A 21,712-nucleotide genomic window follows, 5' to 3' on the forward strand; every position below is an offset into this window, starting at 1 on the left:
ATCCACCATTGACCTCTCCAGGTTCCTAAGAGGTCAGTAAGGGGTGTACATAAGTGCACTAGCGTGCCTTTCGTCCCCTGTCCAATTGTCTCTCTTTATCTCATATATCGTATATCTTTTCTCCCTTTCGTATATCTTCTCCTCTATTTTTATCTCTTTTCTTTATATATAATACTTCCTGTCTATTCTCTTCAATATGTATTGTGTATTGGACAAAATAAATAAAAATAAATAAATAAATAAAATGATTGGACACCTCAGGAATTTGTCTCCAGTGCATATGCTCGCAGGATACATCTAAACAGCACGCCAGTGATGGCAAACCTTTTTTTCCTTGGGTGCTGGAAGAGTGTGGGTGTGTGCTAATCACACATTCCCAAGTGCCCACACTCATAATTCAATGCCTGGGGAGGGCAAAAACAGCTTCCCCGGCCCCCCAGAGGCCCCATGGAGGCCGGAAACAGCCTGTTTCCCAACTTCTATGGGCCCAGTAGGTTCATGTTTTGCCCTCCCCAGGCTCAAAGGCTTCCTTGGAGCTGGGAGAGGGTAAAATGCCCTGTTCCATAATCCTGGAGGCTCTCTGGAAGCCAAAAACGCCCTCCCAGAGCCTCTGTGCAAGCCAAAAATCAGCTGGCCAGCACACACATGCAGTTGGAGTTGAGCTAGGGCAACAGCTCGTGTGTCAGCAGATATGGCTCCATATGCCACCTGTGGCACCTATGCCATAGGTTCACCATCACTGCCGTAGGTCACAGATCATAATCAAGTGGCGAGGTGTACAGTTAATTTTTCTGCCTTATTTCAGAACCCCGAGTCATACGTTTCCAGGCCAGCCTGCAGGTATTATTGTTGTGGTGTGTGAGGGATAACACACACAGATACACGGTCTATTTTTCTACATGGAGGAAGGGGAGCCACTTTTTCTGCTCTCTTGGCAGAAAGGGCAGCTCGAAGACGGGCGGAGTGTGTGGCTTTAAGGGAGGGCAGCGAAATAAGACATGAGGCTCACGTTTGATAGGTGACATCACTAGGTTCGGGCTCCATATTCGTGTATTCTCCGGGCTGGTGGGTGCGGGAGGGAGGCGCGTTGGGAGGAGACCGAGCTTCCCAGGTGGGCAAGCAGAGACCCGGCCTCCCCTTTCCTCCTTTCCCGGCTTTTAAAACCGCGGGCGGCGGCCGCCGCCACCATCCTCGCCATGCCTCGCCCGAGGCGGCCAGCCGCCCCTTCTCACTCCCGGCGAGGCGGGTGAACGAGATCCTTAGGAGACCAGCGGGAGGGGCGAGAGGAAAGGATGCCTGGGAGAAAAGCCCCAGCCCAGCAAACCCTCGGGAGCGTCCGGGGGAGCGCATCTCCTCGCCGGCAGCGCCTAAGGCTCGCTCGAGGCCTCGGCGAAGGGCAACGCCGCTGAGCTTGGGCACCGGATAGCCCCGCGCAACGCAGCCGCAACTCCTCCGGCCTCTCTTCCTTTCCTCCGGGATGCTCGGCGCCCGGAGGGGGTCTCCACTTCCCTTCCTTTCCAGCGCGTAAAAAAAAGGGGCCCGCTTTGGTTTCGCCGGAGGAGGAGCGCGCCGGAGAGCCAAGATGCCCCAGCGGCCCGTGAGTGTGTGCGCGCTTTTACGCAGCTCGCCAAAACGGGCTCCTCTGTAGCTTGGCGAGCTCGGGCTCCGCAGGAAAGCTTGCAGGCGCGGCGGGTTGCCCGCGAGCGCGCATGCAAAGAGAGATTAAATCCTCATCTTCCTCATCCTCCTCCTTTTTAAGGAGGAGGGGGGCCCTGGAGGGCGATTTTTTTTTCCGCCGGAGAGGAGGAGGGGAGAGGAAGAGGAGGGCGAGGGGAGGAGGAGGAGGAGGAGGAGGGGAAGCAGGCGCGCACCGAACACAAAAGATTCCGGGGTTGGGTCTGGCAGAAGGAAGCGGCGCTTTGCGCGCAGCTCAAGCCCCCCGAACTCGCCGGGTGTGGGTTGCTGCGCGGCCCCCCACTCCAGCCGCCTGCTCCAGTGGAAAGCGGGGCTGCGTCTTTCCGGCTTCCGACGCCCGGAGAAAGCCAACCGCATCACCTGTCATCCGGCGTCGCCTTCCTCCCTTCGGAAGGAGAGGCGAAGTCTCCGGGGCGCCTTGAACTGGTCCAGGCAGAGTGGCGGCGGCGGCGGCAGGGACCGAGGAAGGCAACCAAGATGCCCCTGGGTTGCTCCGGAGGCTCGGGGCTAGGCGGGCGAGAAGCCTGCGGACAGAGTGGCTCCCCGCGTTAGGGGTCGCGGGGTGCAGGAGGAGAGGTAGGAAAGGGTCTTGGTGTGGGTGTGTTTTCCAGTCTCTCCTTGCCGTCGACCCTCGGCGGCTCCCCATCCTCCCTCCCGTTGCTCCCTCTGGGCATCCTGGTCAGCAAGCCACCATTACCAACCATTATCGGGAGTCTTGCAAAAAATAATATTTCGGATCCAAGAGAGAGAGAGAGGGAGGAAGAGAGGGAGAGAGAGAGAGAGAAGGGGGTGGGAACAAGCCATCACCTTTTTTTCCACCGCATCCTCTTTCCAAGGACTGGAGCTAAACCGGTTGGCTGCCTGGAGGTTTTTAAAGGCCTTTCTTCCGCTTAGTGATTGGACCTTGATTCCTAAAAAACCTTGTGTTCCTGCAACGGGGGGCCTCCTTAAACGCTTGAAGAAGAAAGAGAGCCCCGTTGTTGTTGCTGGTCTGGTGGTTCCAAACGTGGGAAATTGAAAGAATTCTGCACAAATGGACTGAGCCAAATGCCCAGCCAGGGAGAGAAGGCACTTTCTTTTATCACTTACCCTTGCCTTGTTGGGCACCTTGTTGATTGAAGTGGAGCCTTTTCTTTTGCCCCACCCTTGACAACCCTCTTACACCAGGAGTGAATGGACATCTATTTCTGGACCCTCCATCCCCTTGAAACTGTGACTGGTGACTCTGCCTTCACTTCTATGTTAATTGCTGATAGCAATTGGTGATACCCTCTGATACCCTCCGCCCTGGAGCGGGGCTTTTCTCTGTAAGTGAAGATGCCCATGGTGTTTCTCTGAAGCTAAGGCATGGCTGCTGGAAGGTTGCTACTTTATGCTGGCCTTTCTTTAGCCTTGTGTGCTCTGGGCATGCTAGCAGTGGCCATCTGCTCGGACCACTGGTATGAAACGGATGCCAGGAAACACCGGGAACGATGCAAAACCTTCACCACGCGCCGGAACGACCCTGGCTTCATTTATAACTCTAACAATAACCTGCCCCTCCGGGCCAGTAGGTCAAAGCTGGACCATTGGGAAGGGAAACTTCTCTTGGCAAGAAACAAGAGGCAACTCTTTGCCATGAGCGCTGTCGATGAGTGCAACAGGCAATATAATTCGACCAACATGGGACTTTGGAGGAAGTGCCATCGTCTGGGATTTGACCAAGATGTGGAGGAACTCATTGCTAAAGGTAGGAGCTTCCTTTTAAAACTTAACTTGGTTGAGCTGCTTTCTACAAAACAGTAGGGTGCTCCTTAAATGCACTTCCTTGGAAATAACTCCTATTGAATACAATGGGCCAATTAATTCCAATTAAATAGCGATGGTGAAGCCAAAGAAAAGCTACTCCGCTCAACCTGCCGCCCTTCAGAAGGTTTGGAGATCAGTTCCTGCCACCCTTAGCCAAGATGGAAAAAGCTGGGTAGACATTATAGGAAGTGAAAGCCAGGGGAAGAGCCTTCTCTGTGGCGGCCCCGGCCCTCTGGAATCAACTCCCCCCGGAGATTAGAACTACTCCCACCCTCCTTGTCTTCCGTAAACTACTTAATACCGCTAGGCATGGGGGATTTGAGGCATCTTTCCCCCAGGCTTATTATAATTTATGTTTGGTATGTATGTGCTGTTTGGTTTTTAATTATGATAGGGTTTTTAGTTTTTTAATATTAGATTTGTGCCATTATAATATTGTTTTTATCGTTGTTGTGAGCCGCCCCAAGTCTTCGGAGAGGGGCGGCATACAAATCTAATATATTATTATTATTATTATTATTATTATTATTATTATTATTATTATTATTATTATTATTTCCTGTGACGGGTTATAGGAATTGGTCTTCTCCAAGAAGGTTATAGTGCCTAAAACCCATTTACCAGATTATCCCATAGGCTTAACAATCATAGGTGAGATAGTTCTGTTTTACAGAAACCAGAAATGAGAAGTGCTGTGAATACAATGTCAGTTTTATCAGGTTATCCATTCCTGTAGAATGTATGAGCTGCTTTAAAAGCCAAAGTAGAACAGAAAATTCACAGAATCAAACATCACCTATCAGAAGGCTAGATTCTAATTTAAGATTTTTTTAAAAAAATTAAAAAAAGGAGAAATGAAAGAGAGTGAGTTTAGTGCTTACAGGTTATTTAAAAATGGATTCTGAATTTCCATTGGAAGAAATAGTATGAATGCATTAAGGAAACTCTGAGATGGAATAATTTCATCCCCCTCCCAAAGAGCACTTGATCAAAAGCAGCCATGTATTATTATTTCCTTCTCCCCCATAAAGTATTTGGCTAAAAATGATGGTCAGCTTATTTGTCTGTATTATTTCCTTTTTCTTTTTTTTAGAGCAGGCAAAGTATAGATAATTTTTAATTATGCTGGATGAATTATGTGGATGAAAGCTGCCGACAGATTGCTTCTGAACGATTCCTTGCTACATTTTAATTTTTATTGCTGTGCTTACAGAAAAATACTCTCCAGTCAAATGTATTTAAAAGGATCACTTGGTAGGGGGGTTCCGATGTGAAAACCTTAAGCAGTTGCACGACTCTTTTGGGGTTTAATTTTTGTTTCTTCTTCGGTATAGATTCCAAACACACTTGTGTGGATATATAATTGGTCCCATTTATTTTAGACGAGGATTTCAAAGGTTGATGCGTGAGATGAAACACCCTAACCAAAAAAAAAAGGCAATTCAATCAAAAGCCTGTTGCCTCTTCATTAGGAGTTCACATACAACCTTGAGGTTTAATAGCCGTGCGGTGTGATGGACTGGCAGCTGTTTGGTGACTTCATGAAATGTATTCTTGGCTCTGTTCCATTTCGTAATGGGCGACTGTCCATAATCAAAAGCTGTTGTCACAGTTGGCACCATGGCTGGCTGGCTCAGCAGGGAAATCAAGGATTCTTCCAGGTCAGGCCCTGAGTTTATTACAGTAGCACCTAAAAGGAGCTGCGGGGATATATCTTGGGTTAATTTCTTCTTTGACAAAGTAAATAATATAGGTAACAGTAGTCTGATGCTGTTAAATCGGGGTGTCAAACTCGATTTCATTGAGGGCCGCATCAGGATTGTGTTTGACCTTGGGGGCCCAGGGTGGGCATGGCCAGCTCAACATCACTTATGTTGTGTGTGTGTGTGTGTGTGTGCCTGTGGTGGCCCAAGCTCTCTGCCAGCGAAAATGGGCTCACGAGCTCAATTTTCTCCTACAACAGCATCCTGTAACCCTCTACCAGTGAAAATGGAGCTTGGGAGGGCCATTCATGGCCGTTGCAAGGTCTGTTTTTGGCTGCGGTGGCCTCCAGCAATCTTCTGCCAGTAAAAATAGAGCTCAAGAGGGCCACACGCAGCCCTCCTGAGATGTGTTTTCACTGGCAGAGACACTGTGGGCCTGATTTAAGCACTTTGTTGTTTCTAGAGTGGCCCCACCGGACAGATCTAAACACCCTCTGGGCCAGATCTGGCCTCCAGGGCTTGAGTTTGACACCCCTGTTTTAAACCATGCTTTAATATTGATAGAAGCTTTGCACTCCAGGAGAAAATGGGAATTTAAATTCAAGAATATATGGAATAACAAAACATGATTAAACATCATAAGATGTTTAAAAACAAGAAAAATCTAGATGCAATGGTACCTCTACTTACGAACTTAATTCGTTCCACGACCAGGTTCTTAAGTAGAAAAGTTTGTAAGAAGAAGCAATTTTTCCCATAGGAAACCACAAGGAGGGTGGAAGCCCTGTTTCCCAGGAGATTCCTACAGGGGCCCCATGGAGGCTTCTCCCCACCTTTCCCAGCCATGTTTCCTCCCAGGAGATTCCTAGAGAAGCACCACGGAGGCTTCTCCCTGCCTTTTCCGGCCCTGTTTCCTCCCAGAAGATTCCTAGAGAGGCCCGATGGAGGCTTCTCCCTGCCTTTTCCGGTTACAGTTTCAGAGGCTCTGGTTTGTAAGTGGAAAATGGTTCTTGAGAAGAGGCAAAAAAATCTTGAACACCCGGTTCTTATCTAGAAAATTTCACAAGTAGAGGCGTTCTTAGGTAGAGATTCACTGTACTCAATTGGAAAGGCTTGAAATAATGAACAGCTAAAGCCAGTTTTATGAATCGCTTTTTCCCTTGGAGTTGCTACGTACCAGTTACAGACTACTATTAATTTAGCGAGTGCTCTGTTGTTTATATTGGATTATAGTTGTTGAATCAGATCTGGCTAACTTAATGGGGAATCCTTGGTGCTCTCTGAGCTTGGTTGTATGCTTGCAGACATTTCATTACAATGCTACTTTCGTCATGTCTGCAAGCAAACAATCATGCTTAGAGAGCACTAAGGACTCCAGTTCAACCTTGAGTTAAAGTATTCTCCCATTGGATAGTTTCATATTCATTGTTAAAAAATGGAAGTTGAAAAATAATAGATTGGCAAGACCACTCTGCCAATTTAATGGGTTTTTATGTGAGAAGAAATGTATTTATTTATATATTTGTTTGTTGGTTGATTTGATTTCTATGCCACTCTTCTCCTGAGCCTCAGGGCGGCTTACAACATGTTAGAAATCTACATTTAAAAAGTACAGTATACTAAAAACTCCACAGTTAAAATAAGCAAACAAATTCACACATCACAAATCCAACATTCCTTCATTGGGCGGGGCAAGATGTCAACATTTCAATAGCCCCAAGCCTATTGGCAGAGGTGGGTCTTCATCGCTTTGCGGAAGGCAGGGAGGGTGGGGCCAGTACGAATCTCTGGGGGAAGCTTGTTCCAAAGGGCTGGGTCAGCCACAGAGAAAGTTCTTCTCCTTAGGCCAGTGATGGTGAACCTATGGCACAGGTGCCACAGGTAGCTCGTGGAGCCATATCTGCTGGCATGCAAGCCGTTGCTCAAGCTCAGCTCCAACGTGCATGTGTGTGCCAGCCAGCTGCTTTTTGGTTCACATAGAGGCTCTGGGAGGGTGGTTTTGGTTCCAGAGTGCCTTCGAGGAGATGGGGGAGGTGCTTTTACCCTCCTCTGGTTCCAGGGAAGCCTTTAGAGCCTGGGTAGGGTGAAGCCTACTGGGCCCACCAGAAGTTGGGAAACAGGCCCTTTCCGGCCTCCAGAGGGCCTCCGGAGTGGGGGGGGAAGCTGTTTTTGCCCTCCCCAGGCATTGAATTATGGGTGTGGGCACTCGGGCATGCATGAGAGCGTGCATCCATGCTCTTTCAGCACCCGAGGGGAAAAAGGTTCGCCATCACTACCCTTGGACCCGCCAGACAACATTGTGTATAAGTTAGATTTAGATTCAACTTTTTAATGGCTTTAATGGAGAAGCCATTGACAAGATTCATACTCAGTGACACTATTTATTATATGTTGAACCAAGCTTAAAATGAATTTAGGGTTACTTACTTACTTACTTACTTACTTACTTACTTACTTACTTACTTACTTACTTACATACATATTTATTTATTTATTGGATTTGTATGCCGCTCCTCTCCGTGGACTCGGGGCGGCTAACAACAGTGATAAAAACAGCATGTAACAATCCAATACTAAAACAACTAAAAAACCCTTATTTATAAAACCAAACATACATACAAACAAACGTACCATGCATAAATTATAAAGGCCTAGGGGGAAAGAATATCTCAGTTCCCCCATGCCTGACGGCAGAGGTGGGTTTTAAGGAGTTTACGAAAGGCAAGGAGGGTGGGGGCAATCCTAATCTCTGGGGGGGGGAGCTGGTTCCAGAGGGTCGGAGCCACCACAGAGAAGGCTCTTCCCCTGGGTCCCACCAGACGACATTGTTTAGTCGACGGGAACCAGAGAAGGCCAACTCTGTGGGATCTAACCAGTCGTTGGGATTCGTGCGGCAGAAGGCGGTCCCGAAGGTATTCTGGTTTTAATGGAGAAGCCATTGACAAGATTCATACTCAGTGACACTATTTGTTATATGTCGAACCAAGCTTAAAATGAATTTAGGGACAAGTAATCTATTTTCTTACATAAGTTCATAATGGACTTCTTTAAAACCTCCTGCATGGATATCAGGTGATTTTACTGATCTTTCAACTTGTGTAGTTGAAGAATGCAATAGCAGGAAATGCATACTTTATGGAAATTCTTTGTGAAGCTATGTTCAGGGATGCTAATTTTTTCACTATCCCAGTATGCATCTGTTTCATTTCACTTTCACTTTCCACCTTGGTTTCAGTTTCACTATCTCAGCATGTTATCCCTTGGTTCCATTTAGTGAATTTCAAGGATGCAATTAAAAAAAAGCAAACCACATCTAGATTAGGTACCACAGATGCCCAAAGGGATTACTAAAGGAACCCAATTAAGAAAACGTACCATTTTAGTTTAGAAAACTGGCAGGGAAAATGGCTTTGCTTAACTTGCTATAATTGGTTTCATTTTGGAAAAAAAAACCAGATACAATAGCAGTTCTATACTGTAAATCAGTAAAAGCTAATTTATTGTATTTGTATTTGTATTTATTAGATTTGTATGCCGCCCCTCTCCGAAGACTCGGGGTGGCTAACAACAATAAAAAATACAATGTGAACAAATCTAATATTAAAAATAATCTAAAAAACCCCAATTTAAAGAACCAATCATACATACAAGCATACCATGTATAAATTCCATAAGCCTAGGGGGAAGGGAAAATTTCAATTCCCCCATGCCTGACGACAGAGGTGGGTTTTAAGGAGCTTGCAAAAGACAAGGAGGGTGGGGGCAACTCTGATATCTGGGGGGAGCTGGTTCCAGAGGGTCGGGGCCGCCACAGAGAAGGCTCTTCTCCTGGGTCCCGCCAAACGACATTGTTTAGTCGACGGGACCCGGAGAAGACCAACTCTGTGGGACCTAACCGGTCGCTGGGATTCACTTGTGTAAAACTACTGTAACTATAGGAAAGGGGAAGAAAATTAATAATGCCACTAAATTTTCCAAATTGAAGGAAATTCTAATATTCTACAAAATATGTTGCATTTGTTTACTGTAGTAGGATACTCAGAATAGGATATTTAACATACTACAGTGGAACCCCGACATAAGAGCTGCTCTACTTAAGAGCAACTCGAGATAAGAGCTGGGAGGGGAGAGATATTTTTGTTCTACTTACAAGCCCAAATTCGAGATACAAGCGCCAAGGAGCTGTCTCCTGAAGCCAAACGCTAACTTCCGCGTTCGGCTTCAGGAGACAGCTGCGAAGCGGCGCACGTGTTTTAAAAGGTTGCAGCCGGCCTTGGGGGCTCGGGGGGGGGGCTTGCAGCTTTCTTTCTTGCTCTTTTTCTTTCTCTCTTTTACCTTCCCTTCCTCTATTTCTTCTTTTCTTTCTCCTTCCCACCTTCTTCCCTCCCTCCCTCCCTTCACTCATTCCTCTCTTATTCTCCCCTTTCATAAGTTTCCTTGCTTCCTTCCTCTGTTCCTGTCCCTTCCCTCTTTCCTTCCTTCCTTCCCACCCTCCGTCCATTCATTCACCCATTCCTCTCTTGATCGCTTAAAGCCGGTCCCTGGTGCAAAAAGGGTTGGGGACCTCTGTCCTACAGGATTGGGTGGCAGAGAAGTTGAACATATGTAAATTTAAAAGTTTAAGAAAGTTTACAAGTTAAGTGAAAGAAACTTCATTATTCATTTATATGTACATGTACATTTCTTCATTAAAAACATGTCTTTCTGCATAATTTAGACTAACTTTGTGAGTTTTTTGAGGGCTGGAACCAATTAAAATTATTTACATTAATTCCTATGGGGAAAAGTCGTTCGAGATAAGAGCTGCTCGACTTAAGAGCCCAGGTCCGGAACGAATTAAACTCGTATCTCGAGGTACCACTGTATATTACTTTACCAGCAGTTTTGAGAGACAGCGGGGTAGTAAATTCTCATACATGCCAATTCATAAACATTTTTCTCCATTGTAAATGTGTTATTACATCTACTGTAGTCTTGACATGACTGCTGTAACAAGATTTTTTTAAAAACTTACTCGTTTTGCTTTGATTTTGAAATCATTATTGACTGAACTTTGTGCTCCATTTCAATCTAAGCTAGTTATTTGAATTTAGCACGAATTCCTAATGGGATAACACGTATCAGCAGGGGTTTGGCTGATCACCATTATATTTGATCCTTGCCAATCTTTTATACTTGAGCTGCACAGAGCAAATAGATTTAGGAGGTGAATAATATCTCTGGGAGAGAGAATTGTTAGCTGCAGATTGGGGGCTAGAGTTTCCCAATGCAGGAATGACAATAATATAAACAGGCAATTGTCACAGAACCGACTGTGGAAAACATAAGGCAAAGATTACATTATTCTGTGGAACGTGTGGGAAGAAAAAGTGTAAAATGAAAATCAGGATGATATAAGTAGGGCCTAGTTTTATGTTAGATGCAATGTATTATTGGGGGGAAAAACCCTCACTTCTATTCAGATGTCATAATAAATATTCATTTTAGACTTTGATGGGAAGCTGGGAAGCTTTAGCCATGTTCTTGGCCTAACATCTTAAAAGAGGCAAAAAGAAGGTAAGTCGTCTGAGAATGGCGGCATAGAAATCTAAATAATAATAATAATAATAATAATAATAATAATAATAATAATAATAAAACAATAATGTCACTTTTTCCAGTGCTATTTTTCAAACAGTCACTAAAAGAACTGTTGTAAGTTAAGGATAACCAGTATTCCCTGTGTTTTTATAACCAGATAAATCCCTCCTTCAAACTTGGTTGTTTTGCAGTGTGTTCTGAGTCTGATTTCAGTTTGTATGGCTGGGATACGTTTGTTAATGAGGATTCATGGAAGCCATCGAGATAGAAAAACATCCCCAAAATATGAACAAGCGGGATGATACCTTCTGCCTACCAGACATCTGGAAACCAGCCCGCATTAACAAACATATCCCAGCCATACAAACTGAAACCAGACTCAGAACACACATTGCAAAACAACCAAGTAGCCTGCAAGCTCCAACTACACAGGATATCACCCCTAATCCACAACCATTAACTAATCAGCATACCTCAGTTACATCAACGACCCCAGGTGTTACCCCACTGACGCACCAGGAAGTTTCTACACAGCAGGCAATTGCCGAGCCATCAAACCACACCCAACCACCAGTATTTATAGAAGGAAGGCAGCTCAGGTCTCGCTGTGTTTGCCCTAGAACAAGGACAGAAGCACCAGACTGAAGATGACAAGTGGGACCTCATTGAAACGTCGCCAGAAATTTCTGAATCCTACACGGGAAGAAACCTGAATATACCAAGACCGTCATAGATATATATGTATATATATATGAATAGGAGCTGTGATGTTCCTTCAATACACCAGGGTGATTCGACAAAAAATATGTAACCCTTCCCTGGTGCAGAGTTGAAAGGATTGGATACTGTAGCCTAGAGGTTAATTCTCTGCCTTACAAGGCAAAGGTTGCAGGTTCAAGTCCCAGTGAGGGTATGGCTAGCTGATGAGGCCAAAATAAGGCCGAAATAGATCTATCCTAGTCTCCCTTAATTTTCAAATTCAGCAAAAAAACATGTGACATATATATATATATATATATATATATATATATATATATATATATATATATATATATCCGGGCGACATGCTTTCGCGTGCCACTTTATGCACGTGTGCCATAGGTTCACCATCACAGCTAGTCTATTCCACTTTGTCCGACTACAGCTTTAAATTGTGTCCAGAAGTAAAATGTAAAGTCTCCCTTAAGTCAAACTCGACATCTGGTAGTTTTATGGATAGATATCCATATATCAGTGTTTATAATTGCAGGAGTTGACACATCCAGCTTGTTCTTCCTTGCTGGAGAATTCGGGGACTTTTGGTCCAAATAGATATTCATTCGGAGTATTACCCCTGGATATCTTTTGAGAGATACATTTCTTGCGTTGTCAAATCGTATCAACTAATTTGGAGTTCTTTTCATATGTTTGATCCTCACAACTGAACAGTCTGATTGCTCTTCCTTATGATGTTGCTTGGAGCTGAGGTTCTTGACACCCTGAATATGCCCTGTGCCATCTCTTGCGTCTGACAGTTTTTGCAATCTTCTTTGGTATTAAACAAACAAGTCAAACAAGTATAGTATTATAGTACATATTAACATGACATAACATAACATAACATAACATAACATAACAAGTAGAACATAGTAACAGAAAGGATAATAAGACAATAGGACAGGGACATTAGGCACAAAAGTGCGCGTATGCACGCCCCTTACAGACCTCTTGTAGATAATGTGAGGTTGAAGATTTTGGGGTTGGGGGAGGCAACAACAGAGTCAGATAATGAGTTCCAGGCAGTGACCACTGGACTTCAGCAAAGCCTTTGATACAGTTCCACATAAAGAGCTGATAGATAAATTAGTGAAGATTGGACTTAATCCCTGGATAGTTCAGTGGATTTGCAGCTGGCTGAAGCATAGACATCAGAGAGTTGTTGTTAATGGCTAGTATTCTGAGCAGAGACTGGTTGCAAGCAGTGTGCCACAAGGGTCTGTTCTGGGTCCTATTTGTTTGTGAGTGACATAGGGGAAGGTTTGGTAGGCAAGGTTTGCCTATTTGCCGATGACTCTAAAGTGTGCAATAGGGTTGATATTCCTGGAGGCATCTGTAATATGGCAAATGATTTAGCTTTACTAGATAAATGGTCAAAGCAATGGAAACTGCAGTTTAATGTTTCCAAATGTAAAATAATGCACTTGGGGAAAAGGAATCCTCAATCTGAGTATTGTATTGGCAGTTCTGTGTTAGCAAATACTTCAGAAGAAAAGGATTTAGGGGTAGTGATTTCTGACAGTCTCAAAATGGGTGAACAGTGCAGTCAGGCGGTAGGGAAAGCAAGTAGGATGCTTAGCTAGAGGTATAACAAGCTATATAGAGCGCTGGTGAGACCACATTTGGAATACTGTGTCCAGTTCTGGAGACCTTACCTACAAAAAGATATTGACAAAATTGAACGGGTCCAAAGACTGGCTACAAGAATGGTGGAGGGTCTTAAGCATAAAACCTATCAGGAAAGACTTAATGAACTCACTCTGCATAGTCTGGAGGACAGAAGGAAAAGGGGGGACATGATAAAAACATTTAAATATGTTATAGGGTTAAATAAAGTTCAGGAGGGAAGTGTTTTTAATAAGAAAGTGAACACAAGAACAAGGGGACACAATCTGAGGTTAGTTGGGGGAAAGATCAGAAGCAACATGAGAAAATATTATTTTACTGAAAGAGTAGTAGATGCTTGGAACAAACTTCCAGCAGATGTGGTTGGTAAATCCACAGGAAATGAATTTAAACATGCCTGGGATAAACATATATCCATCCTAAGATAAATACAGGGAATAGTTTTATGGCAGACTAGATGGACCATGAGGTCTTTTTCTGCTGTCAATCTTCTTTGTTTCTATGTTTCTATGAATGAGGCATATTTTCACTGATAAAATCTTAACTCGGAAGAAACAATTTTTAAATCCATTGGGATGAATCGCTATATAAATATAGTGTACTATAGATACTCAGTAGTACTCAACCTCTGGATACTATTTTTTGCACATTATTTATATATCTTTAGTGTTTAACTTCGTGTGCTACATTCTTTTTTATTTCACCACAATAATTAGACATGGGCAAAAGACCAATAAAATGTCTAGATTATACTAACCTCCAAATTATGACAATCTAGGCATGAATAAAGAACATTCTTTGTCCTGAAACTGGTATTCTATAAATGTTTATTGTCTAAAGTATTCTATGGCTCCCTTCAGCATAGCCCAGGGCAGCTTTCATTAAAATATAAAATACAGTAAACTAGAACTAACATCATAAAACAATAGGAACAACAGTTACAAAGTTCTGTACAATTCAGCAGAGTAAATAAATATAACTTAACATCAAACCGAGTCAAAAAGAAGGCAGTGAAAATATTTATTGACCCCTCACATCCTGGACATAAACTGTTTCAATTCCTACCCTCAAAACTTCGCTACAGAGCATTCCACACCAAGACAACTAGACACAAGAACATTTTTTTCCGGAATGCCATCACTCTGCTAAACAAATAATTCCCAATATTGGCCAATAAAGAATTCTATCTATCTATCTATCTATCTATCTATCTATCTATCTATCTATCTATCTATCTATCTATCTATCTATCTATCTATCTATCTATCTGGTCTTCTATGCTAAAATAGTAGACGATAACTTAGAAGACATTTTATAAATGATTTGCTGGAACCAAGAAAGTTTCGTCCCTGGTTGCCATTTACTTGATTACAAATGTTAGAATTCAGACAATGTTAAAGCTGATGATCACTATTAGAAAAATTCTGATGATCAAAGGTCTATATTAATATACAGTGGAACCTCTGGTCAAAAATGCTTCTGACTATGACCAAATCAGGTTCTGATAAAAAAATTCACAATTTTTTCTTCTGCGGCCAATTTCCCCCTTCTGCGCCATTTTTTTTAAAGTGCCAAATTTCCAAAATTTGGTTTGGGTCACAACCAAATCGGTTTGTGACCAAAGTTATGGAACAAATTATGGTTGTGACCAGAGGTTCTACTGTATACTTAATACAGTAGTACTTCTACTTACAAAACTTAATTCGTTCCGTGACCAGGTTCTTAAGTAGAAAAGTTTGTAAGAAGCAGCAATTTTTCCCATAGGAATCAATGTAAAAGTGAATAATGCGTGAGATTGGAGAAACCAAAGGGAGGGTGGAGATCCTGTTTCCTCCCAGGAGGTTCCTAGAGAGGCCCCACAGAGGCTTCTCCCTGCCTTTTCCAGCCCTGTTTCCTCCCAGGGGATTCCTAGAGAGGCCCCACAGAGGCTTCTCCCTGCCTTTTCCAGCCCTGTTTCCTCCCAGGGGATTCCTAGAGAGGTCCCACAGAGGCTTCTCCCTGCCTTTTCCAGCCTTGTTTCCTCCCAGGGGATTCCTAGAGAGGCCCCACAGAGGCTTCTCCCTGCCTTTTCCAGTTATAGTTTTGGAGGCTGGGGTTTGTGAGTGGAAAATGGTTCTTGAGAAGAGGCAAAAAAATCTTGAACACCCGGTTCTTATCTAGAAGAATTCATAAATAGAGGCGTTCTTAGGTAGAGGTACCACTGTACTTAACCAGAGACAGAATGATTTGAGTTCCCCCAAAGCTCAGGAACTCATGTTTACAATATTTTCCCTAGCTGTGTCTTGGATAGCAAGATTGCATATAATTTGCATCTGTAAAACAGGTTATAATATCTGGAAAGTTACCACAGTATAGGGGATCGCCTTTTATTCTAAAGTTGTTGGGAAAGAGGGAAACGAAGATTATGGAATTCTTGGTCCTCTCTCAGCTTGTTTGTTTGCTTGCAGAGGTTTCATTACCCAACTAAGTATTAGTTAATAATACTAAGTATTACCCACAAGATTATATGCTGCAACGCCCTGCCTATCGGTGACTACTTCAGCTTCAACCATAACAACACAAGAGCACACAACAGATTTAAACTTAATATTAACAACTCCAAACTTGACTGTAAAAAACACGACTTCAGTAACCGAGTTGTTGAAGCGTGGAACTCATTACTGGACTTGGTAGTGTCATCCCCAAACCCCCAACACTTTACCCTTAGATTATCCATGCTTGACCTCTCCAGATTCCTAAGAGGTCAGTAAGGGGCGTGCATAAGTGCACTAGAGTGCCTTCCATCCCCTGTCCTATTGCTCTCCTATATCTCCTATACCTTTCTTCTATTCCTATATCTTTTCTTCTATTCTTTCTTAGATATATTTTATTCCTATATCTTCTCTTCTATTCTTTCTTAGATATACAGTATTTTACTATGAGTATATCCTCTATAACCTTCATTATGTATTTTACTATGTGTCTACCCACTAAAACCCTCGTTGTGTAATGGACAAAATCAATCAATCAATCAATCAATCAATCAATCAATCAATCAATCAATCAAATAAAAACAAGGTAGCATGCTGATGATGTTACCTTGTTGGGTAATGAAACATCTGCAAGCAAACAGCCAAGCACAGAGATCACCAAGAATTCCACTGTTCAACCTGGAGAAGAATATTCTATTTAAACTGCGACTGCATATGTTGCATTATTAACAAATTAAGATGAATTATTTTGCACTATGAATGATTGCTCCAGTCCACATGAATCCATCTTCTTTCTTTTGTTGATGGACTCCCAGCAGCTTCTGTAAAGGGAACCAGAAGGGGCTCCCAGTGTGTGGTTAAATAACTGCTGCTTGGCGTTTCATTTCACGACTGTGCTTAGAGCAGTGTTTCTCAACCTTGGTTGTTTGAAGATGTGCGGACTTTAATTCCCAGAATTCCCCAGCCACCGACGCTGGCTGGGGAATTCTGGGAATTGAAGTCCACACGTCTTCAAACGACCAAGGTTGAGAAACACTGGCCTAGAATTGTTTCAGCTGTTGTGCACTTATTTTTTGGTGAATTCTACCTATCCCATTCTAGACCTTGATTTCAAATAAGTCCCAACTTGCCACAGACATTTATACCACCTGTTGAAAAGAGTCCATCTATCTGAATCCAGCAATTTTACACTTCACTGAAAACCTCTTCAGGTTTGAGCAAGTAACATGTAATCTGAGGTTTGTGCTCGTGAAAGCCAATTCTAAAGAGCCATTGCTGGTATATGAAGAAAATGGGTTTCAGAAAGAAAATGTATCAGGATTCCAAGTAACACCCCCCCCAATGACTTATCAGCACCTCTGGGAAAACCTGAGAATGGAAGCTTTTGAGTTTCTTGACTTTTTGCTGATGCTGCTTCTCAAATCTATACATTTTTGCCTTTTTTGGTGGGTTTTGCTAGGCTGCAACCCTGTTAGTTCCTGCCTTGAGGGCAATAGCATCCACCATCTTATCCACAAACATGGAAAAGGAATATGGATGCCTTTGAGAGGGGTGGGCTGCTGCCCGGATAGGAGGGGTAGCGAAAATGGAATTTTTTATGCTTCTGGCAGCACCCGTTCGCCTAGTGACCAGTTAGGTCCCACAGAGTGGGCCTTCTCCGGGTCCCGTCAACTAAACAATGTCATTTAGCAGGGCCCAGGGGAAGAGCCTTCTCTGTGGCGGCCCCGGCCCTCTGGAACCAACTCCCCCCAAAGATTAGAACAGCCCCCACCCTCCTTGCCTTTCGTAAGCCCCTCAAAACCCACCTCTGCTGTCAGGCATGGGGGAACTAAGATAATCTTTCCCCCTAGGCTTCTACAATTTATGCATGGTATGTTTGTATGTATGATTGGTTTTATAACAAGGGTTTTTAGCTGTTTTAGTATTGGATTTTTACATTCTGTTTTTATCATTGTTGTTAGCCGCCCCGAGTCCACGGAGAGGGGCGGCATACAAATCCAATAAATAAGAATAAGAATAAGAATAGCTACCCAGCCTGAGGTGAGGGGGCGTCCCAGGAAAACGTGAAGCAGATTGTCACCCCAGTAAGCAACACAGGTAAGGTTGTAAGTCGAGGACTTAACAGTTCACTTGAACGATGATCGTTCAAACCACTCCCACCTGGTGACATGGCTGGCAAGCCACTCCTACCTAGTCATATGACCATTAAGCCACACCCACGGAGAGGGGCGGCATACAAATCCAAGTAATAAAATAAATAAAATAAAATAAAATAAGCCACACCCACAGTGTGGCAGTAAAATTTTTGGCTGCCCATTACTGATCCCAAGAGATCTGAAGCCTCATCTGAGAATGATGAGATGACTGGATACCTTTAGAGAGAGAGTTGAAGACATTCTGTCCCAATCATACTAGGCCTTACTGGTTGCCATGGATACACAATTCCTATTCTGTAATCTTTGAGGCATCAATCAGTCCATCAAGATGATGTACAAAATTGCCTGGCTAATTCAAGAGAAAAGGTGATTTCTATTCCTTATTGGAAAGCAGGGGTTTAAAATATCTCTCATGCACAAACGTTTCTACTTTCGTGAAAGAAACTGGAAGTTACAAACCGCATATAAGACATTTTCTACATTGCTCTTGCTGTTCTTGTTAAACTAGATTATTGTTTTAAGGCATCACTGTTTTGTTGGCTCCTATTGATTCCATTCCTCACCTCAGAGGTTTTATTTGGACAATATATAACAGCCACAGAGTTTGGAATGGTCTTCTACCTACGATAAGAACATCTATATAATGTGAAGGACAATAGCTCAGTCATAGATCATATACATTGGATACAAAAAAAATCCCAGGTGAGTTTCCAAGGATCTCCACTTGGAACATGTCCTGACTGAAAACTTCTTGATAGGATAGCAGTGTCACATGATATAGGATTTAATACTGTACAGCAGTGTTTCCCAACCTTGGCAACTTGAAGATATCTGGACTTCAACTCCCAGAATTCCCCAGCCAGCATTCGCTGGCTGGGGAATTCTGGGAGTTGAAGTCCAAATATCTTCAAGTTGCCAAGGCTGGGAAACACTGCCGTACAGGTATAGGGCATTGGTTCTCAACAGGAAGGCTTTTTGAGATGTGTGACCTTCAAGAATGCCCAGCTGGCGACTTACCTCCAGCCCGGATTTGCAGCAGGGCCAGGGAAACGTGGCCCTCGGCGTTGCCGCCATCTTGAATGGCCAGGATCTCGCAAGATTTCGCGAGATCCCGGCCATGCCTGTCATCGGCGCCGACCGATGATGTTGTCGGGGTGGGGCCTGCTAGCCCTTTATAAAGGGCTGCGCAGGCTCAGGGCTTCCTTTTCGCCCCAGACAACGAGCAGGTGAACACCCGGCTGCTGTTTGCTGAAGATTGGTGGCCATTTTACGAGGCCTCGTGTAGCAGCCATTTTGTTGGGGGCGAGGAGCATGGTGCATACAGGCCTTACTGGGACAGAGTGCACTTTGGCTTCCTCTCGGAGGGCGAGAGGGACCTTGGTTCTCCCCTGGGTATTCTGGGGGGATCCTTTGGTGGCAATCGGCTCCCCCTTTTGGGGTTGCTGCCTCTTTCAGCCTTTCAGGCTCAGGTGGTGGTGGTTGTGGAACAGGCCTTCAGGCCTTGCTAGGGCTTTAGGGCCCTGTGGTCTCTGGGTGGCCAGGAGTGGCTACTAGAGTGACACCCCTTCATCAAGGGGGTTGGGGAATATTATTTAGCTGTTTTTAACAGGGAAATATTGGCTCCTAAGGCATGGCTCCTAAGAAGCAGAAGGCTTTGCCTCCTGCTCCAGAGCCGGCGGCTAGGCTACGGAGGACTTTGAGGCCCTCGGTTAGGGCCAGGCTGGACAATGAGGAGGCTCAGAATGGGGCCAGGAGGGGGGGTAGGTCCAGGGATCTACCTGCAGGTGACTCAACATTACCTGCTCATTCCTGGTCTAGGGTGATAGAACATCTGAAGCTGTTTGAGATGGGAAACAATGGATCCTAAGCTGTGTCTTGAAGGCTACTTCAGCTAACTGCTAGCTGTGGTTCAGCAGTTCAAATCTCACCAGGCTCAAGGTTGACTCAGCCTTCCATCCTTCCGAGGTGGTTAAAATGAGGACCCAGAGGCTGACTCTGTAAACCGCTTAGAGATGGCTGTGAAAGCACTATGAGGTGATATATAAGTCTAAATGCTATTGAACGTGAACAGCCAAATATTCATTGCCAAAAAAAAAGGTGTGTATGTGGGGGAAAGCGACAGATAGAGAGATACAAGCTTTTTTCTCACCTTTCCTAACATACACACACACACAAACAAACAAACACACACACATACTTAAGTAGGCTGCAGAAATAAATTTTCTGTACATAAGCGCACTAGCGTGCCTTCCGTCCCCTGTCCTATAGTCTCTCCTATATCTCCTATATCTTCTCTTCTATCCCTATATCCTTTCTGCTATTCTCTCATAGATACATTTTATTCCTATATTTTCTATTATATTCTTTTTCTAATACATTTCACTCGAGTATATCCTCTATAACCTTCATTGTGTATTGAACAAAATAAAAAAAATAATAAATAAATATTCCTTAATTCTTGCCTCCAAGAAAGATTAAATTTTGCCAATCTTGCACAGGTAATCCTTCACTGAATGATCGCAACTGTTGAGGCATTGGTTAAATGAATTTTGCCTCATTTTACAACCTTCCTTGCCACTGTCGTTAAGTGAATCACTACAGTTTCTAAACTAGTAACGTGGTTGTTATGAGAGTCTGGATTCCCCATTGACAGAAGGTCACAAAGGGGAATCACATAAATCCTAAGTCATTTTTTCTGGGCCTTTGTAAGTTCAAATGCTCACTAAATGAACTGTCAAGGACAACTTGTATCCATGAGATTTTGACTTACGCCATTTGGATTCATTGAGTGGAAAGCCAAATAGCATAGTTGTGCCTGGTGTAAAACTCTAGTAATAGCAATAGCATTTAGACTTATATATCACTTCCCAGTGCTCTTCATCCCTTTCTAAGCAGTTTACAGAGAGTAAGCTTATTGCCCCCAATAATCTGGGTCCTCATTTTACCCACCTCGGAAGGATGGAAGGCTGAGCCTGGTGAGATTTGATCTGCCAAGCTGCTGGCAGCCGATGATCAGCAGAAGTAGCTTGCAGTACTGCACTCTAACCACTGCTCCACCGAGGTGCGATAGTTAGAGTGATCTTCCCTAAGATGGCTCAGTGTGTGTGTATGTGTAAGAAATCGGGAAATACAATTTTGACCATATACAGCAGTGGTCCCCAACGTTTTTTCCACCAGGGACCAGTTTCAGCAAGACAATTTTTCTATGACCCAGTGGGGGCTGAAAGGGGCGTGGTTGGGGGCGGGATTAAGCATGGGGGTGCTGGTCCTCCCCGCCCCTCTTTCCCGCCATCGTCCTGTGGCCGGCAGAACCTGCCTCCCAAGCCCTCTTGCCCAGCGGGAGCTAAGCGCTGGAGAGAGGGGGTCAGGCTGGCCCTCCTGCCTCCCCCCAGCCAAAAACGCAAAAGCGCCCCGCGGCAGAAGCCAAAAGAGGCTTGAGCCTCTCGGTCCTTCCCGCCCCTCTGTCCCATCCATCGTCCTGTGGCCGGCAGAACCTGCCTCCCGAGGCCTCTTGCTGGAGGGAGGGGGTGGTGGCATGAGGGCCAGCAGCTGCTGACTCCACGGACCGGTGCAACATGCCCCGCAGCCCGGTACTGGTCCACGGCCCGGTGGTTGGGGACCCCTGATATACAGTGATACCTTGTCTTACAAACCCCTCATCATACAAACATTTTGAGATACAAACCCGGGGTTTAAGATTTTTTTTGCCTCTTCTTCCAAACTATTTTCACCTTACAAACCCAAGCCGCCGCCACTGGGGTGCCCCGCCTCCGGACTTCTGTTGCCAGCGAAGCACCCATTTTTGTGCTGCTGGGATTTCCCTGAGGCTCCCCTCCATGGGAAACACCGTCTCTGGACTTCGGTGTTTTTGCAATGCTGCAGGGGAATCCCAGGAGTGCAAAAACGGGCACTTCGCTGGCAATGGAAGTCCGGAGAT

The 21,712-nt window shown here is 44.4% G+C and overlaps 1 protein-coding gene across 1 annotated transcript in view; it reads left to right on the top strand.

Moving 5' to 3' along the window:
• Nucleotides 1-1,892: 1,892 nt before the first annotated feature.
• TMEM178B (transmembrane protein 178B) overlaps nt 1,893-21,712 on the top strand; it is a 392,161-nt gene continuing 372,341 nt past the window's right edge. The window contains exon 1 of the mRNA XM_070756346.1: nt 1,893-3,424. Coding sequence (XP_070612447.1) covers nt 3,043-3,424 — 382 coding nt within the window. The 5' untranslated portion in view covers nt 1,893-3,042. The remainder of the gene's footprint in view (nt 3,425-21,712) is intronic.

The sequence above is a fragment of the Erythrolamprus reginae genome, chromosome 6 (assembly GCF_031021105.1).
Source record: "Erythrolamprus reginae isolate rEryReg1 chromosome 6, rEryReg1.hap1, whole genome shotgun sequence".
NCBI classification, from domain to species: domain Eukaryota; kingdom Metazoa; phylum Chordata; class Lepidosauria; order Squamata; family Dipsadidae; genus Erythrolamprus; species Erythrolamprus reginae.